We start from the raw sequence: 20,278 nt of genomic DNA, 5'->3' as shown, positions 1-20,278 counted from the left end.
ATACCTGTCCCAGAGTCTTCCCATACTCTGGAATAAACTACCTATCTATATCAAACAAAGCTCCTCATTAGCACTCTCCAAGAAAAATCTTGATGATTGGATGGGAAATAGGAAATTCACCCTGGGGATCACCTCTGTGGCTCTGTTCGACAGTTGCACAGGAAAATAATTTTCTTGGGTGGCAAAAGCCTGGGTACCTTTTTGTCTGGGCTTGTATAGGCCCCAGGGCCAATAGCCTAGTACCTACCTATGAACCTATGAGAGCCTAAGTATGGTAGGGATAGATTACAAAAATTACTTGACAACAATTAACAGTTCTTAAAACTTTCTCAGATGACATAAGAGTTACATTTGGCTTTGATACATGTGCAAAAGTAAAATTTTTAGCAGAAAAAAGGAACATTTTTCATGCTTATCAAATGATATATAAAAACCATGAATACCCCAGATGAGTAGTAGCCCATGGTCTGAAGGATGAATGGGCCATGTTGAAACTTAATATGTGTGTGTGTCTGTGTGTGTCTATAGGGCTACAGTTATGGAAATGCATACAGATTCACTGACATCATTAGATACATACATATAGTGAACATTGTAAACAATCTGATTTTTTTCAGGGGTAACCTTACCTGCATCCCCACCCCTTACATTATATATAGCAGCTCCACAGTTGCATTAGCATGGTGAAAATTAAAAAGCCTAGTCCCTTTTCTCAGTCTGTGGGAATCTTTCCATTCTTCTCCTTAAAGATCTCACCTCATTTTCTGTTAAATAAAAATCACATTTCCAAACACTAGGAAAATGTAACTGCTGTCTGTCTGCTCATATAACTTGGCCTCTCTGTTCTCTTCTTCCATCTGCATACCTTACTTTGAATAGATTTTTGATTGTGATGCTTTCAGCATGCTAGCTCTGATTTCCTCTCTCTATATATTGCATACTGTATGTTGGTGCTGCTGTAGCGTTGTCGCCTCACAGTAAGACGTCGTCCTGTTCGATTCTCAGCTGAAGCATCTTCTGTGTGGAGACATGCATGAATGGGCATACCTTCGTTGAAGGTTGTGCATCAAAGCTGGCAACTCAGTACATAAATATCTGCTGCCAATCATTAGCGGACTGGAGTTCCGCTGTGGCGACCCCTAACCGGGAAAAGCCAAAAGATACAACAACATGTATTTTGTGTTTTTTTCAATCACTGTGTATAAAATGTCACTAATCCAGTGTCTTTATTCCTTCACTCCAACTATGATATTCACTTTGTTTGTAATATATGTATATATTGCATTATGTCATTCACTCTGTATGATTGTAATGTCATATATAATGTATGTAATGTCATATAACTATTGTGTTTTCCCTGGGATGAGACTGAAATGGATCCAGTGGGATCTGTGCTCTACCCTGGTTAACAAATTTTAAATTAATAAAATAAACCCCACAAAAAGCACTCTGCCAGTTTGTACAATGCAACACATTGTGGTGAAACTCACTGCAGCATCATATTCGTGACATAAAACTCCTCATCAAAAACACCCAGCAACAACCTTTTTCACAGTCCTATCTTGTTACACAGTCCTTTCTCACAGTTTTTTTTTTGCAGAGGCTCTATAAGTAGCTAGTGACTTTATTGAATTTCTGTGGTAATATTTGTGTTTAAACTGAACCTGTACCTAGAGAAAGTGTATAATCAGAGCTCCTACTTGTTGCATGTGTTTTTAATGTCTAAATTGCACACACACATTGAAGAAATGCTTTTATGACCTGAAGAACTTGGGCTAGCTATACTTGAAGTGCTTTCACTGGCAATTTTCTAGTTGTACAATTGTGAACAATTGATTTAGTTTTTCAGGTATATCTTTAAAATCTGGCAAGTGTTTATTTACTGCATTGCTCTCTTGCTTAGGTTTCTTAGCTATAAATCTTAGTTCATTCTGAAGTGTGCTACTTTACCCCCCCACCCTCAAACCTTTCTGAATGTATTATTATATAATAACTGCCTGTTGTTGCCTTCATGCTTAACCTAGAATCTCTGCTTTTCTCTTTTCCTAGTTGAACTCTACATTTACTTACAAATCGGAGTCTACAGGACTGCAATTGGTCACCATAACAAAATCAGTTTCTCTCAGCATTTAAGCAGAGTAGATTGCACACAAAAAGCATTTGTTAAGCTTTCACTTAGTGCTGTGTAATTAAGCAGGTCACCATTTTGGTCAGCCATAGGGCTCTTTTTTCTACTTGAGTGTTTGCCTCCTTCCCCTGTAACTTAAGTAAACTGACTCTTACATTAAGAGCTATAATACTTGCCTTATAGCTTTAGGACACCTTAGGAAACCTTGTAAACTGCAATAGCCCCGCTACGTTCACCCTCGCTACACTCGGGCTCTCTTCGCTCCCCTCCCTGCCCCCAATTCCCTCCCACCCCCAGTACCTCTAAAATTTAAAGTACTGTAGCCACTCCCCCACTTTCTAGATCCTATCTGCTTTCATCTAGGATAATTCCTCCCACCCCCATTCTTCTACCTACATTTTAATAGCACCTATTAGCTTTCATCTGGCATTCTCCCATCCCCCTTCCACTACCTTTACCTCACCACTCTATCTTCTGGTGTTGCATCACCAGGTAAAACAGTTCCTTAACTCACTAGCTGAATCACAGGTAATGATATACTCCTCTTTACTACCCCTCTTATTCGCACCATACCACCTTACCTTGTATGAAAACCAGTTTCTCACGGGATTTCAGGTCCTGAAAGCCATACTGTCACCCCAGCTGTAAATGCTCCCACCTTCAACCATACTTACAGTACCAGGTCCTATCCAACATCTTGTTCAGTCTATCAACATCTCAACCCCAGGCACATCAGCTCTAGATCCAAACATTACCACAAACTAATAAACAAATTCCTGAAGTTCATCACCAAGTATAGACAACCTAATACTTGGTGGTGATATTCACCCCAACCCTGGCCGACCCACTTCAGATACACATACCCCCTCTACTTGCAATCTAAGTTACAAACCTACAATTAATAGGCCAACTAACTCTCTCCTAGCCTGTCTTCTCAATATTAGAAGTATTAATAACAAGGTACATGAATTGCATGCACTTCTGGATGTCCACTCCCCTGAGATTCTCTGTTTATCTGAAACCTGGTTAAAACCTAATACTACAGAAAATGAAGTGTTACCACCTGGGTACAACATACACAGGCTGGATCGTGCTTCCAGGAAAGGGGGTGGGGTAGCTGTACTCTATAAATCTGAGTTGAATGTCACCATAGATGTAATACAACCACCTCAGATTAATAACTCAGAGATTCTTGCTATCAAATTGCAACTTAATAAAAATAAATGCATTAATATCATGTGTATGTACATTCCCCCAGGTAGCAATATATCTACACTTGAAGATATCCTGCACTGGCTATCATGTCACTACCCCCAAGAAACCCTACTACTTGGAGATTTTAACATAGAGTGGGGCACCTGTTCCTCAGAATCCCCAACCACCCATATTAACCTGCATGCATTTACACAAATCATATCCACTCCTATCAGGATAGGTAAACCCAACCAAAAAGAAAGCATACTTGAATGGGTACTCATAAATGGTCACCCCCAACTGGACATCTCTGGTACCCTCCCTGATGGCCTAAGCGATCACCTTCTCACATATGTAATTAAGCACAAAGCCATTAATTCCCAACAACCCTTACTCAGAAAGGTTAGAAACAATAAAAGGTCTGACCCTGCTAAATTCCAACAAGAACTAAACTCATGTAATTGGTCTATTCTAAAACACCTCCCCTTAGAGGAAGCAGTAGCATACTTTAACAACAAATTCCTTGAGATCCTTGATTTGCATGCACCTGTTCATCCAAAAAGAACAAAGGCAAAAACTGTGCCATGGCTTTCTAAAGAGTCTAAACTCAAAATTACCCTTAGAAACAAAGTATGGGCTTTATGGCGTTCCTCTAAAGATCCCGAAGATCACATTAAATACAGGTAATCCAGGAACGAAACTTAAAAAATCCATTTTACAAGACAAAAAACAATACTACTGTAATTTTCAGACAGTAAATCAAAATAACCCTCAGAAGTTTTGGGCAGGTTTAAATAATCTACTACATCCTGGACAAGCTACAACCCCAATCCCTGCTGCTACTATTGATAAAACCCCTGAAGATGTTTCTGAGGTTCTAACCAATTTTTTAATGAGACAATTCAAGCCCTAGCTAGCCAACTACCTCCTAGCTCCCCTGGTCCTGAAAGAACCACCCCTAGAAACCTACTCGTGTTCAGCTTCCAACCAGTCACCACTTCACTTATCCGTACCTTGATCAAAAAATTAAAACCCACTACACTTTCTGCTGATCAACTCCCTGCCGAGTACCTACAAAAATCAGCTGATGCTATTGCTTACCCTGTCTCACTACCAATCAATCAAACCATAGTAGAACTAAAATTCCCACCATCTGGAAAATATCCTATATAATCTCACTTCACAAAGGAGGCAGCTCTACTGAATTCTCCAATTATAGACCAATAGCTATATTCTCTCCACTTGCAAAGATTATGGAAAAATGTATTCATAGACAATTCATGCACCACCTAATCCAGAATTACCTTATGGCAGACACTCAGCATGGCTTCCATCATCATCACAGCACTACTTCAGCTCTCCTAGCCTTTATCAGCATCATAAACCATAATCACAACAATAATTATATATTCTCAGCCTTCTTCTAGGATCTTTCCAAGGCATTCAGTATGGTTGATCACCAACTTTTAATCCACACCCTGTAAACATTCTGTCTAGATACTAGAGCCCTTCAGTGGTTTCAATCCTACCTGAATGGTCGACAGCAGGCTGTCCTCTGGCAGAACAAACTCTCTAATCTTCTACCTAACATCCTTGGAGTATCACAAGGCTCTATACTAGGGCTCTTGCTGTTCTCCATCTTCATTAACGACCTTTGTACTGTCATCCCAAAAGTTAGCTGTATCCAATATGCTGATGACTCTACTCTGATTTGCTCGGCCACATCTCCAATAGAGTTATGGTCAGCTACCCAGACCACCTTTAATACAATAGAAAACTGGCTTTCTGAACGTCGTCTCATCCTAAATCCCAAAAAAACTAAAATGCTGTTATTTTCAGCAACACATAGTTCTACCGCTTTCACCTTTACCATAAATTCAAATGATGGCACAATAATCTCCCCTGACCCCTCTACAAAACTATTGGGTGTCATCATAGATAATAATCTAAAATTTGACCTACATGTTAACCAAACTATCAAAACCATCAATAAAAAACTAGGGTCACTTTACAGAATAAAAGCCTTCCTAACCCCTCCAGCTAAAATTGCCATAGCTCGCCCTCACCTTCTTTCAACCCTTCTGTATGCATCCCCTCTACTCTCGAATTTAAACAAAACTGTCCTTAACAAACCCTCAATTTGCTACAACCACATTGCCAAGTTTGCCACTGGGCTGCCTTTTAGGACACATCACTGCATCAATCTAAATCAGCTTTAGTCGCTTGAACTACCCAGCCTAATCCAGTATAACCAACTGATTATGGCCTATAAAATCCTCTATAATCCGGACAATACTCCTGCACTTAAAAATATTATCACCCCCTATAACAATCCTAGACTGCTTCAATTCTCTAGCAAACTACTAACTTAGACTAGCAAAATTAATAACACAGCCGGTAACCCTCTCTTTGCAAACTCTGTAAGTAGACCCTGGAACTCTCTTCCAGCTGATATTACCTTACTTTCTACCTTAGGTCAATTTAAAACTAGACTCAGACAACATTTGGCACTTAATTGGCTATGTCAATGTATCAAGCCTGGCTAACTCTCTCTAGAATGTGTAAAAATCTGTTAACCAGTTTACTGTGTAATTTAATTTAATCCTGATTTACGCTTGGGATTAACTCTAACCTGTGGAACTTGTTTAACTTGCTTACTTATGTAATCACTGTAAATAGTCTGTTTGTAATATGTAATGCTGGTATTATGTAATGCTGTATCTGCTTACCCTTGGAGCTTTTCTCTCTGGGCCTCTGCTGAAAATGGACATGCATCCAGTCGGACTATCCCGGTCAACTAATGTAAAATAAATAAAAAATAAAATAAGTATTGCTGGACAACTGTGTGGTGCAGCCCAGGCAAGACTATATAAAGGAGTTTACATTTTCGAATGTATCATGAATCCAGTAATTTAACACGTTGTATCGGTATGTGGAAGAGGCCTTACAGCTTCCTTCACTCTGCTTTTCACTTACTTAACTTTGGCTTAATAATCGTGTTGTCAAGCATGCCTGTGATATATTCTTACCATGAGACATATGCATAAACTACATATAATTAGTATTCCATATCATTGATTTCATTTATTTTTCTATAAGTATAACTGAAAAGAGGAAATATGATTTAGTAGCCTCATTTTTGTCACTTGCTGCAATGCATTATTTCTTTTCTTTTGATATGAAAATATAAAACATATGCCTTATTACAGCCAAGATCCAGGGGTATGGTAGTATATCTCATAACGTAGTTGTTCACATACATGCAAATATATCACTTTTTAAACTCTGGCTTTAATATCTTGAATTCAGAGCAATGCAGTCTTTTTTTGTTTTATTTATTTCAGATTTCCATAAGACAGTATATTAATAAGTTAATAATTGTACAGGTGTACTTGAATCCTAAATGATGCCATTTATATTGCAGAAGAAATGATTTTTGATTGAATTAGATGTGTTACTAAAATTAAATGCTATACTTTGTTGAAAAGAGGTCTACCATTATTCTGAGAAAAAAAAAAAAACACTGTTCTTTTTTAAAGAGTTTTCTTGTGAACCAGTCAAAATGCATTTGTGAAGATGAATATTTGCTAATGCATTTTCATTTGTATTACAGGAAACAAAAATTAACTGTGTCAGGCTTGCCACAAAAGGTATGGAATCTTCATCATTATGTTTGCTTGACTAAATTTTCATTTTTAAGATAATGCAGCATGTACAGTTTTCAATTAATTAATAATGCAATCTTGTTAACAATATTCTGGAAATAATTTGAGTGAACTGTCTGTTAAAGGTACTGGTTTTCTGGTCAATGACATTTAATTTCAGTAAAGCTACAGGAGATACATGTTATGAAGTTGCAAAGCATAACAGAAATTGTAAAACCCACAAAATGAACATGAGTCTTGCAAATTATTTTGGAGTACAATTATATAACGATACAACATATAAATGAGAGGGACTATGGACAGAATGGATAAAAGCTGACAACAAAATAGACTGGCTTTTAACAGTGTGCTATTTCCCAAAGGACATTGCAGTCCAAGGTGACATACAAGATGACATAGCCATCTCATAATAATATGGTGTCATGTACTGTAACAGAGGATTTATTAAAACATTTCCCAAATAATAACAGATTATCCTAAAAGCAGATAGTACAGTAAATAAGTGAACATAACATGCAAATTCATAGAATTCTGAACTCTATAATGGTTTTCTGTATCTCTATATGCAAATGTTTTGCTACAAAAAGCAGAAGTTCATAACGAGTAATGTTTCTTCTAAGCACTACTTTTTAAGATTACTGTGCTGCCCAAAGTATTGCAATACAGAAACGTAGATTCCATTCTACTATTCAGTAAAATATTTTCTATCTGAAATTAGAATAAATTTTTATAATAGCTTAAATTTTCCATGTGATGGTAGATATCATACATTGTCTAATGTTAGAGAATTATTGCTGATATGATCCTTAATGGGAACAATTTGCATTGACAGTACATATATATATTTCAGGTTATTAATTCTGGCATGCAGATTCATTTCTAATGTTATACAGAAACTGAAGATTATACCAATCACTCCATGTTATGTTGCAATTAGAAAATGTATCTTTCTTTCCCCATTGGACAGCAACTAGTAATGTCCTCCCAAAGCAATTTGCCCATGTTTGTTAGTATGGTGTGTAACATTTATTGGAAAATGGCTGAAAAGATATTTCTTTCTGGTCATTTTGAATCTGAATAAATATTTTGTTATATGTTTTATGCAAAATGTGCACACCATAGTTTAAGAAAAAGTTACACAATTACAAAATGTAGTGAATCATATGTAGTCATAGTTTGTCACTCAAAGAGTACAGCGATATAGATTTTGTTGACTGGAAAGTATTTCATATTTCAAATAGTGGTATGACACAGTGCTCATGTCATCTTGTTCCATGTTTGATATTTCTAGGTAACTTATGATGTCCTGATGTATATTGCTTTTGTTTTGCATTTTTTTCCAATTTCATTTAGTATATTTGGATATTGGGCCATCACTGAAGATGCATCATCCTTTTGAATCATATGAAATGTTATTGCTAATAGAATAACTGTGCCATCACTTTAATTTTGTCATTTTAAATAAAATTACAGTAAGAAAATAAACTCGCATTTGATGAGACAGCAACCTGTGCAATGCAAATGATGATTCAAAATTCAAATAGTCAAATTTAAGAAAAAAATAAATTGAACACATGCTGATCACTGAATAACAGAGGATATTATGACATTTTGCACAAATACCTGAATGACACTAAATGAGTAGTTGTCCATTTTCTTCTCAGTGTGAGCTGATTCTTCCAGACAAATCTATGCATTTAAAAGTACTTTTCAAATACTGCTGTATTCATCAGAAGCGCAGCATACCATTCAAGTAATTGGTTCCCTTGTAACAACATTTCCAGATTCGTTTCTTAAAACCCAGTCATTTAAACAACACAGATTGCATATCATCTTTGTATTCTATCTGGACCATGTTACATGGCCACAAAGAAATGTAATTTTACAGTGCACATATTAACTGTTACAGGGAAAAACACTACATTAAAAATATAGATCTTTTGTGAATTATGATATAAAAAGCATTAAACTATAAGTCAGTTTGGAAGATGCTAAGAAAGTCTACTATATTTATGTATTCTCTCACTAGTGGTGATCCTATTTACTAAAACTCATTGCATGCAACAGATCTTGGACACGCAGACATTTCCGATACAATCTTATATTATTTCAGAAATGTTCTATCCTATTTTACATTATGAGTACTTTTCTATCATTGCAGGAGTACAAATAGTGATACCTAATGGTGTATCCATTTCTGAGCATTAGCATTTATTAGTGTTCATGTTTATAGATAAATTATCTTTAGGGTTCTCAGATTAAACAGCATCCTTAAAGATTCACACTTCTAAATCAGCTCCCCAGTGTATTTATTTTTTTTTCAGATTTTGCAATATCTCCTACATGTGACAAGCAGTGTCAGTGTTGCAGGAGGTTGTAGGTTCTATTCCCATATGAGGTAGCTTGATTATTGACACAGCAATGCTGTATAAGGGGAGGTGCTACCCAAGGCCCCACCTGCTTGAGTTGGTGGTAGCTCAAGAGGATATAAACGGTCCCAAGGCACCTATCAAAAAGAGTAGGGGTCCTTTATATTTAAGCAAAGGACAAACACAAAACTTTCTACAGCTATGTCTGTAACCTCAGGGGAAATGAACAATGCTGCACAGAAGTTATTGTAAGCGGCATCACCAACACAGAATCAGAGACCATTGCCAACCTTTTGGCTGACAGGTTCAGCTCAAAATTCTCCCCCACCCCTCCCCATAGTCCAAAGAAAACACCACATACCACAACTTCCCCTAATCATTATTAGTAAATGGTCATCAATATTATTTCCAAGGCCAATTGTGCTCCATTAACATCCCAGGATGCTTAATAAATAACATGAAATATGATCTCTTTGGTCCACTTGAATCACGTTTCAGCTGGAGTCTACAGTCAGGCTTTGTGCCAAAGGAATGGAAGATGGTTACAGTCTTTCCACCAGCACAAAGGAGGTGCGAGCACTAATCTAGGTAGCTAAAGTCCCATAAGTCTTACCAGCTTCATAAGTAAAGCCATAGAAAGAATCATCATGGACATGATAAATGAGGACATAGGTAACCTGCAGATGTTGGACCCATCATAGTTTGGCTTTGTTAAAGGAAGTTCATGCCTATTAAATCTGGTGGACCTTTCTTTGAAGGCAAGACTGTACATACACCTTACCTCAACATGGCCAAAGCTTTTGATACAATACCCCACTCACGCATTATAGACAAGCTCACTAAATGAGATACAAACCTTTTTATTATCCACTGGATATCTAACTAGCTCACTGATAAGACCCAAGAGGTCAAAGTAAGTGAGGCCATTGTCGCTCGTCTAGTCAGGAAGTAATAGATGAGTCTTTGTGGGTTCTGTTGAAGCAGCTTTGTTATGTACAAAAACATCAGCAGTGAGGCTTAATGACTTTAACTTAGATAAACTTACATTCTCACACTCTGGCTGCACTCTCGAAATGGCACTGAAGCTAGCACGTGTTTGCTATTTATATGCATGTTCAGTGCTTGAAATGTTTCTTAATGATGTAGCACGCACACACTGTTCTACAGCTATCTCTACCAAGAGTCACTAGTGGAGTCGTCTAAAGCTCGGTACTGGTCCTGTTCCTTTTTCACATTTATTTGTCTGAAATGGAACCAAATGCTGAATGTTTATGGCTGACTTTGTTTGCAGATGATTATAAGCTGGAAGTTATCACTGACTGCCCTTGCAAACACTAGCATTCTTCAAGAAGGCCGGTCTCAGGCTAACAAATGTGCCAAAGCCATTGTATTAAACTCAATGCTAAGAAATGCATAATTGTACCCTTTGGGAAGTCAACCACCTTGGCTAATTACCATGTTGATAATACACCCCTAAGAATCGACCCAGTGGTCAGGGATATGGGTTTGCACATAGACAGTAGCCTTACCTTCATTCCACCATATTGCCACAGTGGTGAGGGAATCCATTTATGTTGTGCAACTTATAAGTAAGGGCATAGCATCTAGGTCCAAAGAGGACATTACGCCACTGTACTCTGTACCTATCAGACCAGTCATAGAGTACAGTGCTCCCCTTAGTATGTACTTGACCAAGCATATTCAGCAACTAAAGTGACCTCACAGGTTCCTTACAAAAAGAATACAAGGCATAACAAACCTGCCTTATGCAGAGTGCCTTAAAGCCCTGTACCTCTATTCAGTCTCCTATAGATTGCTGAGGGGTGATCTATGCCTGGCTTGCAATACATCTGCAAACCCCACACTTATGAATCTCCTGCATATTTATAAGTCAAACAGTACCAGAAATACTAGGCCTAGGTACCTGAATTTTGTCTGTGACTTAAACAAAACACGATGGAGAGACAGATGTGTGTCCTAGAGACTGCCCCTACTATGGAACAGGCTTCCCTTCCATGTGAAGCTGAGTTTGCCTATTACGCAGTTAAAGTGCAGCCTAGACCAGTGGATGGAGAATAGGAAATTTACACCAGACTGGACATCCATGTCCCTTATGCACAAAAGTAGCTTATCAATGCCTGGCCCTCAGTGTTCTATTTTGATACAGGAAATCATTATTCTTTCAGGAAAACTTGTCTAGGCTTAGAAAGCACCCCCCCCCCCCACAAAGATCATTACCCTAGTAACAATCTGTGAATGTAACCAAATGGATTAGGTTAATTCAAGCTCAAAAAAAATGTCTAGGCTTAAGATTGCCCTCAAGGGCAGCTAATTTTGTACTTACTTATGAACCTCTGTATCTTAGTAGCCTAATGCTAGGTTTTGCCCAGTTAGCAGGCTGAAGTTTGACAGACAATTAGAAAAATGATTGTGTATGGACAGACCACAATAATTTATATAATTCTTTCTGTGTCAGCATGTAGCATGAATTAAATTTAAACTAACACAGTGCGGATTCCCTTTTACTTGAGTGCTTTTGACACACACATGATGTAAACTTGATTCTGAATATCTAGATCCATGAGTAAGCCATAGATATAATGACTATTTGTAATAAGCCGAACATTGTAATACTAATATTTACCTTCAGTGATGCATTGCAACTTAAAATACTATAATTCAATGGACAGTAGAATAGTATGAAGCAGGTGAGTATGAGGCTGCATCCAATAATTAATTACACCTGCCATTATTTTCTTATATCAAAGCTGTAATTTTGCTTGTTAACATTGTTGTCACTTTTGTGGAATCTTGTTTTGAATCAGAGGTTTGTGCTTCCATTAGTGAAATCACATAAATTCCATAGCTGACATACTTTTTCTCACTGAAAGTACTGGGTCATGGCAATATTCTGATTCCCATGTTTAGTTTAAAGTTTGAATATAACAGTTGAACTGGGGTCCTGTAAGTGTCAAATATCCCCTCACAGTGAGAAAGAAAAACAAATATAGGTTATGGAATAAGAGGGTATTCATTTAAGGTATTAGGCAGGGCATTTGACAAGACAGTAAAAGAAATAATGCAGAAAACCCATTTAGACGTTTAGCCATATTTCCAAAAAAAAAAAAAGAAATGGTTCTAAAAATTGGAGAATACTTGAAGAACTATCATCATGTAAATACTGGGAACATGGTGTTAGCATTGCTACAAGACAGGAAACAAAATAATGGAGGTTGAGGAACAGAGGGAAATTTAGCAATATGATAATGACAGGATAGGAATCCAAGAAGTGGAGCATAACAGATGTGCTGTAATCATTTAAATGCTGGCTCCATATTACACAGGATGGAAACTGCATCTAATTCAGGAGATCTGTGTTCAAGGACCAGACCCAGTCACTGAAGGAAGTAGCAGAAGGGATGAAATGTATAACTTGAATGCTAACCTGCCCCTGACTCCTGGACCCACAAACAAAAAACAGTCTACTTCCAAATAACTACACTACTCAGATGATTAATACCAATAACAGTCTGCTCAACATTCAATGCATTTCTTACAATTATTACAGTGATCACATTAATTCACTTCAGTTATATGGAACTTTTGTCCTGGTCAAATACAGACACATACTCAAACAACACGTATTGTAGTGGCTTGCTGATTGGATACTAAAGCATTTGATTTAAACAAGACATGGGGTCAATTTGAACTGTAGACCTGCTCTTCATAGTAAAATCTTTACCATCACTGAGACATGGCTTAAACGTGATTCATTAATTCCCACATCTAGTCAACAAAAATAGGTTATATTCTGCAACAACAGAATTGATCATGGATTGGGTGATGGTATGAACCTATTAATAGACAATACAGCCACTCTCAGTCCTGCACTATCTGCAAACAAGTCTAGTTATGACAAAGATTCTGAGTGGTAATAAAGGTAGAATTAGGTTTACGTGATGAAGTATTTATCTCAATTATTTACTTACCTCATGTAACATTGTCACTATTCAAAATGTACTTTGGATTCTTTCCAAGTGTACTCATCCCTAAGAAAAATATTCTAGGTGACCTAAATACGGATAGCATGACCTACATCAGAATGAACTTACAAGATATATTTCCTCCTCCTTCTGTCTGACTCAATTTATCAACTAATGTACTATGTTAAAGCGACACAGTAATCCTGATGACTTAGTGCTCATTTGTCCTATTAACATTCTAGTCACTTAAAGTACATAAATTACCCCCACAACAAAAACTGCAGAGCAGGTTTCTGACAATTCCAATAATATTTTAAGATGAATCGCAAAATATTGACTGTAACATTTTATATAGCTACACTGGCATAACTTATGAATTACCCCTTTCTCTAATCTGCTCATCCATTCAAGATGGACTTTATCCTCTTATAAAAAAAATCAGATGCAAAGATAATCTATGTTAACGACTGAAATAAAACTGCACATCAAATAGAATGCTGCAGCAGGGTAAGTAAGAAAAGCTGGTTATGATAATGACGACAAACACAGTGAGTTCCTTAAACATCATTGAGACATCGGAAGTAATACTGATAATCATAAAACCACTTACATCAGAGAAACTAAGGCAAACAAATGGAGGCATTTCAAATCATTGTGGCACACAGTTAGTTCTATCTGATGACAAAGTGTTCACTAAACTACTTTCACAGGGCTCCCTCACCTATGGAACATTTGCTGGTATTAAGTACTGTATAAGATTGCCACCATATCGCGTGGTAGTGGTGCTGCGGTAGTGTTGTCGCCTCACAGCAAGACGTTGTCCCGTTTGATTCTCAGCTAGAGCATCTTTTGTGTGGAGGCATGCGTGAATGAGCGTTCCTTCATTGAAGGTTATGCATCAGGGCTGGTAACTCGGCACGGAAAAATCCACTACCAAACATTAGTGGACCAGAGTTCCGCTGTGGCGACTCTTAACCGGGATAAGCCGAAAGACACAACATATGATTGCCCTCATATCTACTGCTTATTCATCTGTCTTTCTCAATTACCTTACCCCTGCCCCCCAACTCTTATGCACAAATAGTTGCAATATTCAACACTTTAATTTAGAAAAAGTAACTAATCTAAAGTTAAGGACTTACTGGACAAACAAGACTGCATCTTCTGCTCACAGTTCCATACCGTTCTTCACAAAATAGATAGAGGTAAACTATTGTGTCTCTCGGTTTCTTTTATTCACAGCCTCTCTCTCTCTCTCATGTACATCATACAATATCCCCATGGGTTTAAGCACATTTTAATCAGTTTACTACCTAAGGTTCCCTCTCCTATTACTTCATCTGATTACCAGTTTAGAGACCATCATTTTTCAGTTTCCAAATTCTCTGAAAACCAGTATACAACCAAATCTTAGAAAACATTATACACTATGACATACTTTGAGACAGACAGCATGGTTTCACATCCAAATATATGACACTGATGGCTTTATTTACATTTACAAACCAAATATATACCAACATGGATAAAACCTCTTAACATCTGGTGTTTTCCTCATCATGAATCTAGTCTTTGCAACTTCAAACCACAAATTGTTTTTACAAATTATCCTTCTTCAGCTTCTCTAATGACGTCACTCATTGGTTTAAAAACGACCTCACCCGAAGAACCATTAGAGCACTGGAAGCAAGCATACTTCTCAAAACTGGACCTTTCTACTCATATGTGCCACAAGGGTCAGTTTTAGTACCACTTGGATTTTCATTATTTGTCAATGATTTACCACGGGCCAGCCCTTAATTAAATTGACTTCTGTACACAAATGATTTTGTGAACAAATTTGTAAGAATACCAGTTGCATATCCAAAGAAATGCAGAATAACCTTTCTTTGTTATAGAGCTGACTAAATGCTAATAAATTGATCATAACCACCACTAAGAACAACATCTTGCTATTTGTCACTATGTAATACCTTAAAAATGCCAACAAGGTCACTATCACTAAGCTCTGTGGTTCACCTTTGCCAATTACTGCATCGAAAAGGATATGTGTGCCTTTCATTAGATCAGAACTTGACATCCACTCTAAATATGAAAATAATACTAAGTGAAGTGCTATCTCAGCTTAACTCATTTAATCATGAAGGGCAGGAGGCTAATTAACAACTACTATAACCCAGGAAACTATTTGCCTCCTTAGAGCCTTTCTTAATAATTCTGTACTGAAAACATACATTTGTAATATTTGATAAATGGTGTGAGTTACAATAAATATAAAATATGACATCTTGTGGGTAGACAATTGGCTATGCACTGATAATAGTATCAAATGTCTGTAGATGTCAATTTTGTATTGCAGATTTATGAAAGAAAAACTATGTTGTTTGAAACAAAATATTAAGTGGTATGGTAAAACAAAAGGTTATATCTCTGTAAGTGTACAAGATAGATCTAACGAGTCAGAGACACATTTATTAATCTGTTCAAGATGTTTCCAGTGATTTATGACAAGAAGGGAAAGCATAATCTTATCTTGTGATATTGCTGAATCTGTACAAATTATGGAAGTAATAATTTCACAATATTTCAAAAGGCTATTAATCTACAAAATAATTTCTGTTAGATAGCAGGTATCAGTGACAAAATTGTGTGCCTTAGATGTTTTGTATAAGATGCAACAACTACCCACATGTTGGTCACTCAGTTTTTATGAAAATAATGTAGTTATGATACTATAGATGATAGTCAAAACTGCTTTACCAAAAGAGCAATTATTCCTCAAAATGTCTTCCTATAATCCATGCCATGTTTTAATGTCATTTTAACTAATGCCCATTGCTTCAATATGCCACCCACAGCATTACGGTATCTCACTCTGTGTTTGCATTATTAATGTAAACATGGAAATATGTCCTATTTTTTCATAACTTTTTGTAAACACTTCTTAATAACTCCAACTCTGTACATCCCATTCTGAACATTTCACTGTCACGATTAACCAGTTTTGTGAGCTAGTAGATTCCACATTGTTGCCTTAGTTTTACGGATGTATCTTTATAAAGACTTAAAAAAATTAGACCTTGAAAACAGTGATGAGTATACTCATTTCAAGAGTGCAGGGAGGTCTCCTGTAAATATTAGTATACTCTTACAAGATACACAGGAAGTCTACTCTTGTAAACACAAGTATACTCTTACAGGATAGACAAGAAATCTACACCTGTAAATACGAGTATACTGTTACAACATACACAGGAAGCCTATTCTTATAAATATGAGTATACTCTTACAAGATACACAGGAAGAATAATACTGTAAACACAAGTATACTCTTACAAGATACACAGGAAGTCTGCTCCTGTAAATACGAGTATATTCTTACAAGATGCACAGGAAGTCTACTCCTGTAAAAATGAGTATACTCTTACAGGATACAAAGGCAGTCTTTTCCTGTAAATATGAATATACTCTTAACAGGATACACAGGAAATCTACTTTCCTGATTGCTATACTGTTGTAGGAAACAAAGAGTTAAGGTCTTGTACAATATCTCAAGTTTGCTCACTTTAAAAGCCAGGTAGGCTGTTCCCAGCATATTATTACCCAGTTTAGATTATGACCTCCATATAATTTCCTTTTCATCACCACAAAACACTACACTAATTCAATCAGAGAGTAAAATTCTTCTAAGATTTTGTTTTATCCAGCCAATTATAAAAAGCACCAGTATAGTACTTTCAAAAATGTAAATGTATCACAGTGCAGGCAAGAACATTTTTATTAGTAAATACTTATTTGCAAACTGCTTAACAACACCAATAAAAACAATGTTTTTGTAGTGGCAACAGGCCTATTCTTTCCACTGTGCACAGCAACTAATAGTAGTATACCTCACTTTTAATTAGTCCTCACTAAAGGATCCTTTGTAAGAATGGATCCAACCTGTTGGAGGGATATACTAGAAGACATGAAGAGCATTGATGATCTGTAAACATTTAAAGACTGTTACACTGCACCTAACCAAGCTAGATAGTGTGGATGCTACAGAAATTATGTCCTTATAGCTCTCCTACGTCTTTTCCTGTTAGTGCATATGTATTATCTTTGCACCTATCACTCCTTTTGTCTTTGATTATTCAACTTTATTTTACATAGTCATAAGCCAGCTGATGGCAATCCATCTGCAGTTAGCTTAACATGGCACAGCACCATGTCATTTTCTCATACTGCTGTTACTAGTAATTGCATACGCTATAAATATACATTTATATTTCAATAAACAGTTGTTCTTCTATGTTGCATTGTTTAATAAACGTGTAAGATTTATCTTCTGACACCTCGACTGTTGCATTTACTGTAAATATGTACTTTCATTTTTCATTAATTATGCCATTATTCAGTTTCTTTCTTTCTTTTTTTTTTTTAGTGATTCTGGATTTGATCTAAAAAGATCAATCGGTCATGTCCACTGTTAAAGTATAGTTAAAGTAATAACCATTTTATTATTACATTTTGCTGGAATAAAGGATAAAAGGCTTCTAATCCATGGTTAGTAAGAAATGCAAAATGTTAGCAAAGCAGGAAAAATAGTTCTTAAAAATAAAGATTCTGATTTACAGTGGTTAATGACACCTAATTTAATCAAGGTGTGACTAATCAATGTGAAAACCTCTAAAACTATAGAAAAACCATTCCCTTAGTCATAAAGAAGTATCTGAAGATACTCCTAAACAATTATTTTTTTTACTAACATTTGTTTACTGAGAAAGTCATACCAGATACATGTGCCCTTTTTCAATGGAGACCTGGGAGGAAAATCTCCAAGGCTTCATGTTTAATGCAATCAATATTTATAATAATAAATTTTATAATGCAGTTTCAGTGAATACATAGCATAATGGTCAGTATAAAAAAAACTGTAGTGATATTCATCAACATTACATTTACAAGCCTTGCACTGGGACTTTATTGATAGAAGGCTGGTATATAGCATAGGCTGGAGTAATTCAGGAAGTACAACAGAATGAGGTATTAGAGGAGATAAGCAAGTTTGAGTGTTAATAGAAAAATAGTGATGGAATACTAATTTCTGGTGTTAATTAGAAGTAGGTATAGTAGTTTAAGAAGTACTATATAGTAAGACATTAGAAGGGTATAAGCAGGTTAAGTGATTTACTGATTTAAAAGGAGGTATAGTAAAGGTAATACAGGGTGTTAGAGAGCTATGTCCCAGGTAATGAGCAGAGAAAAGCTAGGAGGGAGAGAGGACGTCTTTTAGTAATGGTTTGAAAAGATGAAGGTGTATGATAGACCTGATTGATATAGGAATTTTATTCCAAGATCTATCTAAATAGTTGGGATAGAGACTGACCCTAGCAGCCCTTTGTAGTTTGTAGATTGTAACCACGATAATTTGGAAGATAGTATTGGACTAGGGGTCTAACTGGGGAGGTGGGTAGAGTATTGATGATTTTATGGGTTATGGTGAGTGAGTATAAGATAGGTGGTAAGTAATGAACAAAATAACTGAAGGTTAAGTTTTACTGATGCCAAAAAGTAAGAGTTCAGTAGGTTTGCACATGTTTTTATCAAATGTCAAGAATACTTGAGGAACCCTTGCATGACAGTTTAGAACTTAAAGGATAAACTGCTGAGCCACTTTCATTTAATACTTCTAATATTTGACAAGTAATATGTCACTGTCATGGTTCCTTGCTAAAGGCATGCCATTGTTGTTGTGATCTGCTGAAGAAATATACTGGGCCATAGAACAGAGGGGAATCAAACCTCTGATATTAGTATCTGGATCTGCTTTAACATTCTGAAAACTAGCAGTTGTCTATTTTCACTGATCCTGTTCTTCACTTCATTCATCAAGTTTATAGTGTACCTTTCCTGGTGAATCTGAAACCACCAAGTTTCTACTAATATACAGGAAAATGAACATCCTACAAACAAGTCACTCTTCCATCACCCATTTCAAACATTTATGAGAAGCTTGTAAAAACTCAGTTAGTTGCTTATATAGGAAAAAACACCACAAATCTGAGATATTACAAAGTGCATTTTGTAGATTGCTTTCAATTTCAACTAGTAGGCTGGATTAACTAGAGTGGCTATATCAGGTGTTTCAAATATCTAACTTAGGCTGTAGTTTCTTCATAGGCATGCCAGATGCATATATGCTCAATCATAGTGTTTATATTCAAATATACAGTCAAACCAAGCTAACAGATGAGATAAAATAAAATAATGCTGGATAATAAAACCAACCAAGTTTATTTAAATACACATTAAACAATAAGTGCTTTCGTCTCTTATAACAAGACTTCTTCAGACTGAATAGTGCTTTTCACAAATTCTACTTATAAAAGAAATCATCACACGACACATTTACATTAATTAATGCTTTAACCCCTTCCTTCTTGGAATGGCAACAAAATCTTCACAGTTGTTCAAACCAGGTGGATAACATGCATTTAATCTTATTTGCCATACATATTCATACCACCCTAGTTCATCTTTAACTTTGGACATTTTATCAAACCTTTTTACATCATCCAAAACTAAAAATTTAAAATCTACTTTACATTTACTCAATTTGTAATGCTTCCCAAGTGCATTTCTTTCATCCCCCATCAACACTGCATATTTGTGCTCGTATATTCATTTATATAATTCTCTTGTGGTGCGACCCACATAGAAAGACTTACAAGAAATACACACTGCTAAATATACAACAAATTTAGATTTGTATGTATACCAGCCCTTAATAGTGATATAATTATTAATGCATATTTCATTAGCATCAGTGAATAAATAGTTACATAAATTACAGTTGAAACATTTGAACATACCTCGTTTAGCGCACTGAAATTCAGGCAACTTTTAATTTAGCTTGAAAATAATTCTTAAAACTTTTCCCCTTCTTTTGTACAA

At 36.2% G+C, this 20,278-nt stretch overlaps 1 protein-coding gene across 1 annotated transcript in view; it reads left to right on the top strand.

The window, feature by feature from the left end:
- PTPRT (protein tyrosine phosphatase receptor type T) overlaps positions 1-20,278 on the top strand; it is a 3,212,182-nt gene that overhangs the window by 2,583,747 nt on the left and 608,157 nt on the right. Inside the window, exon 19 of the mRNA XM_044089009.1 lies at positions 6,936-6,972. Coding sequence (XP_043944944.1) covers positions 6,936-6,972 — 37 coding nt within the window. The remainder of the gene's footprint in view (positions 1-6,935; positions 6,973-20,278) is intronic.

The sequence above is a fragment of the Protopterus annectens genome, chromosome 12.part0 (assembly GCF_019279795.1).
Source record: "Protopterus annectens isolate FY-2018-M chromosome 12.part0, PAN1.0, whole genome shotgun sequence".
NCBI classification, from domain to species: Eukaryota; Metazoa; Chordata; order Ceratodontiformes; family Protopteridae; genus Protopterus; species Protopterus annectens.
This window is presented reverse-complemented; position numbering and strand designations above follow the sequence as displayed.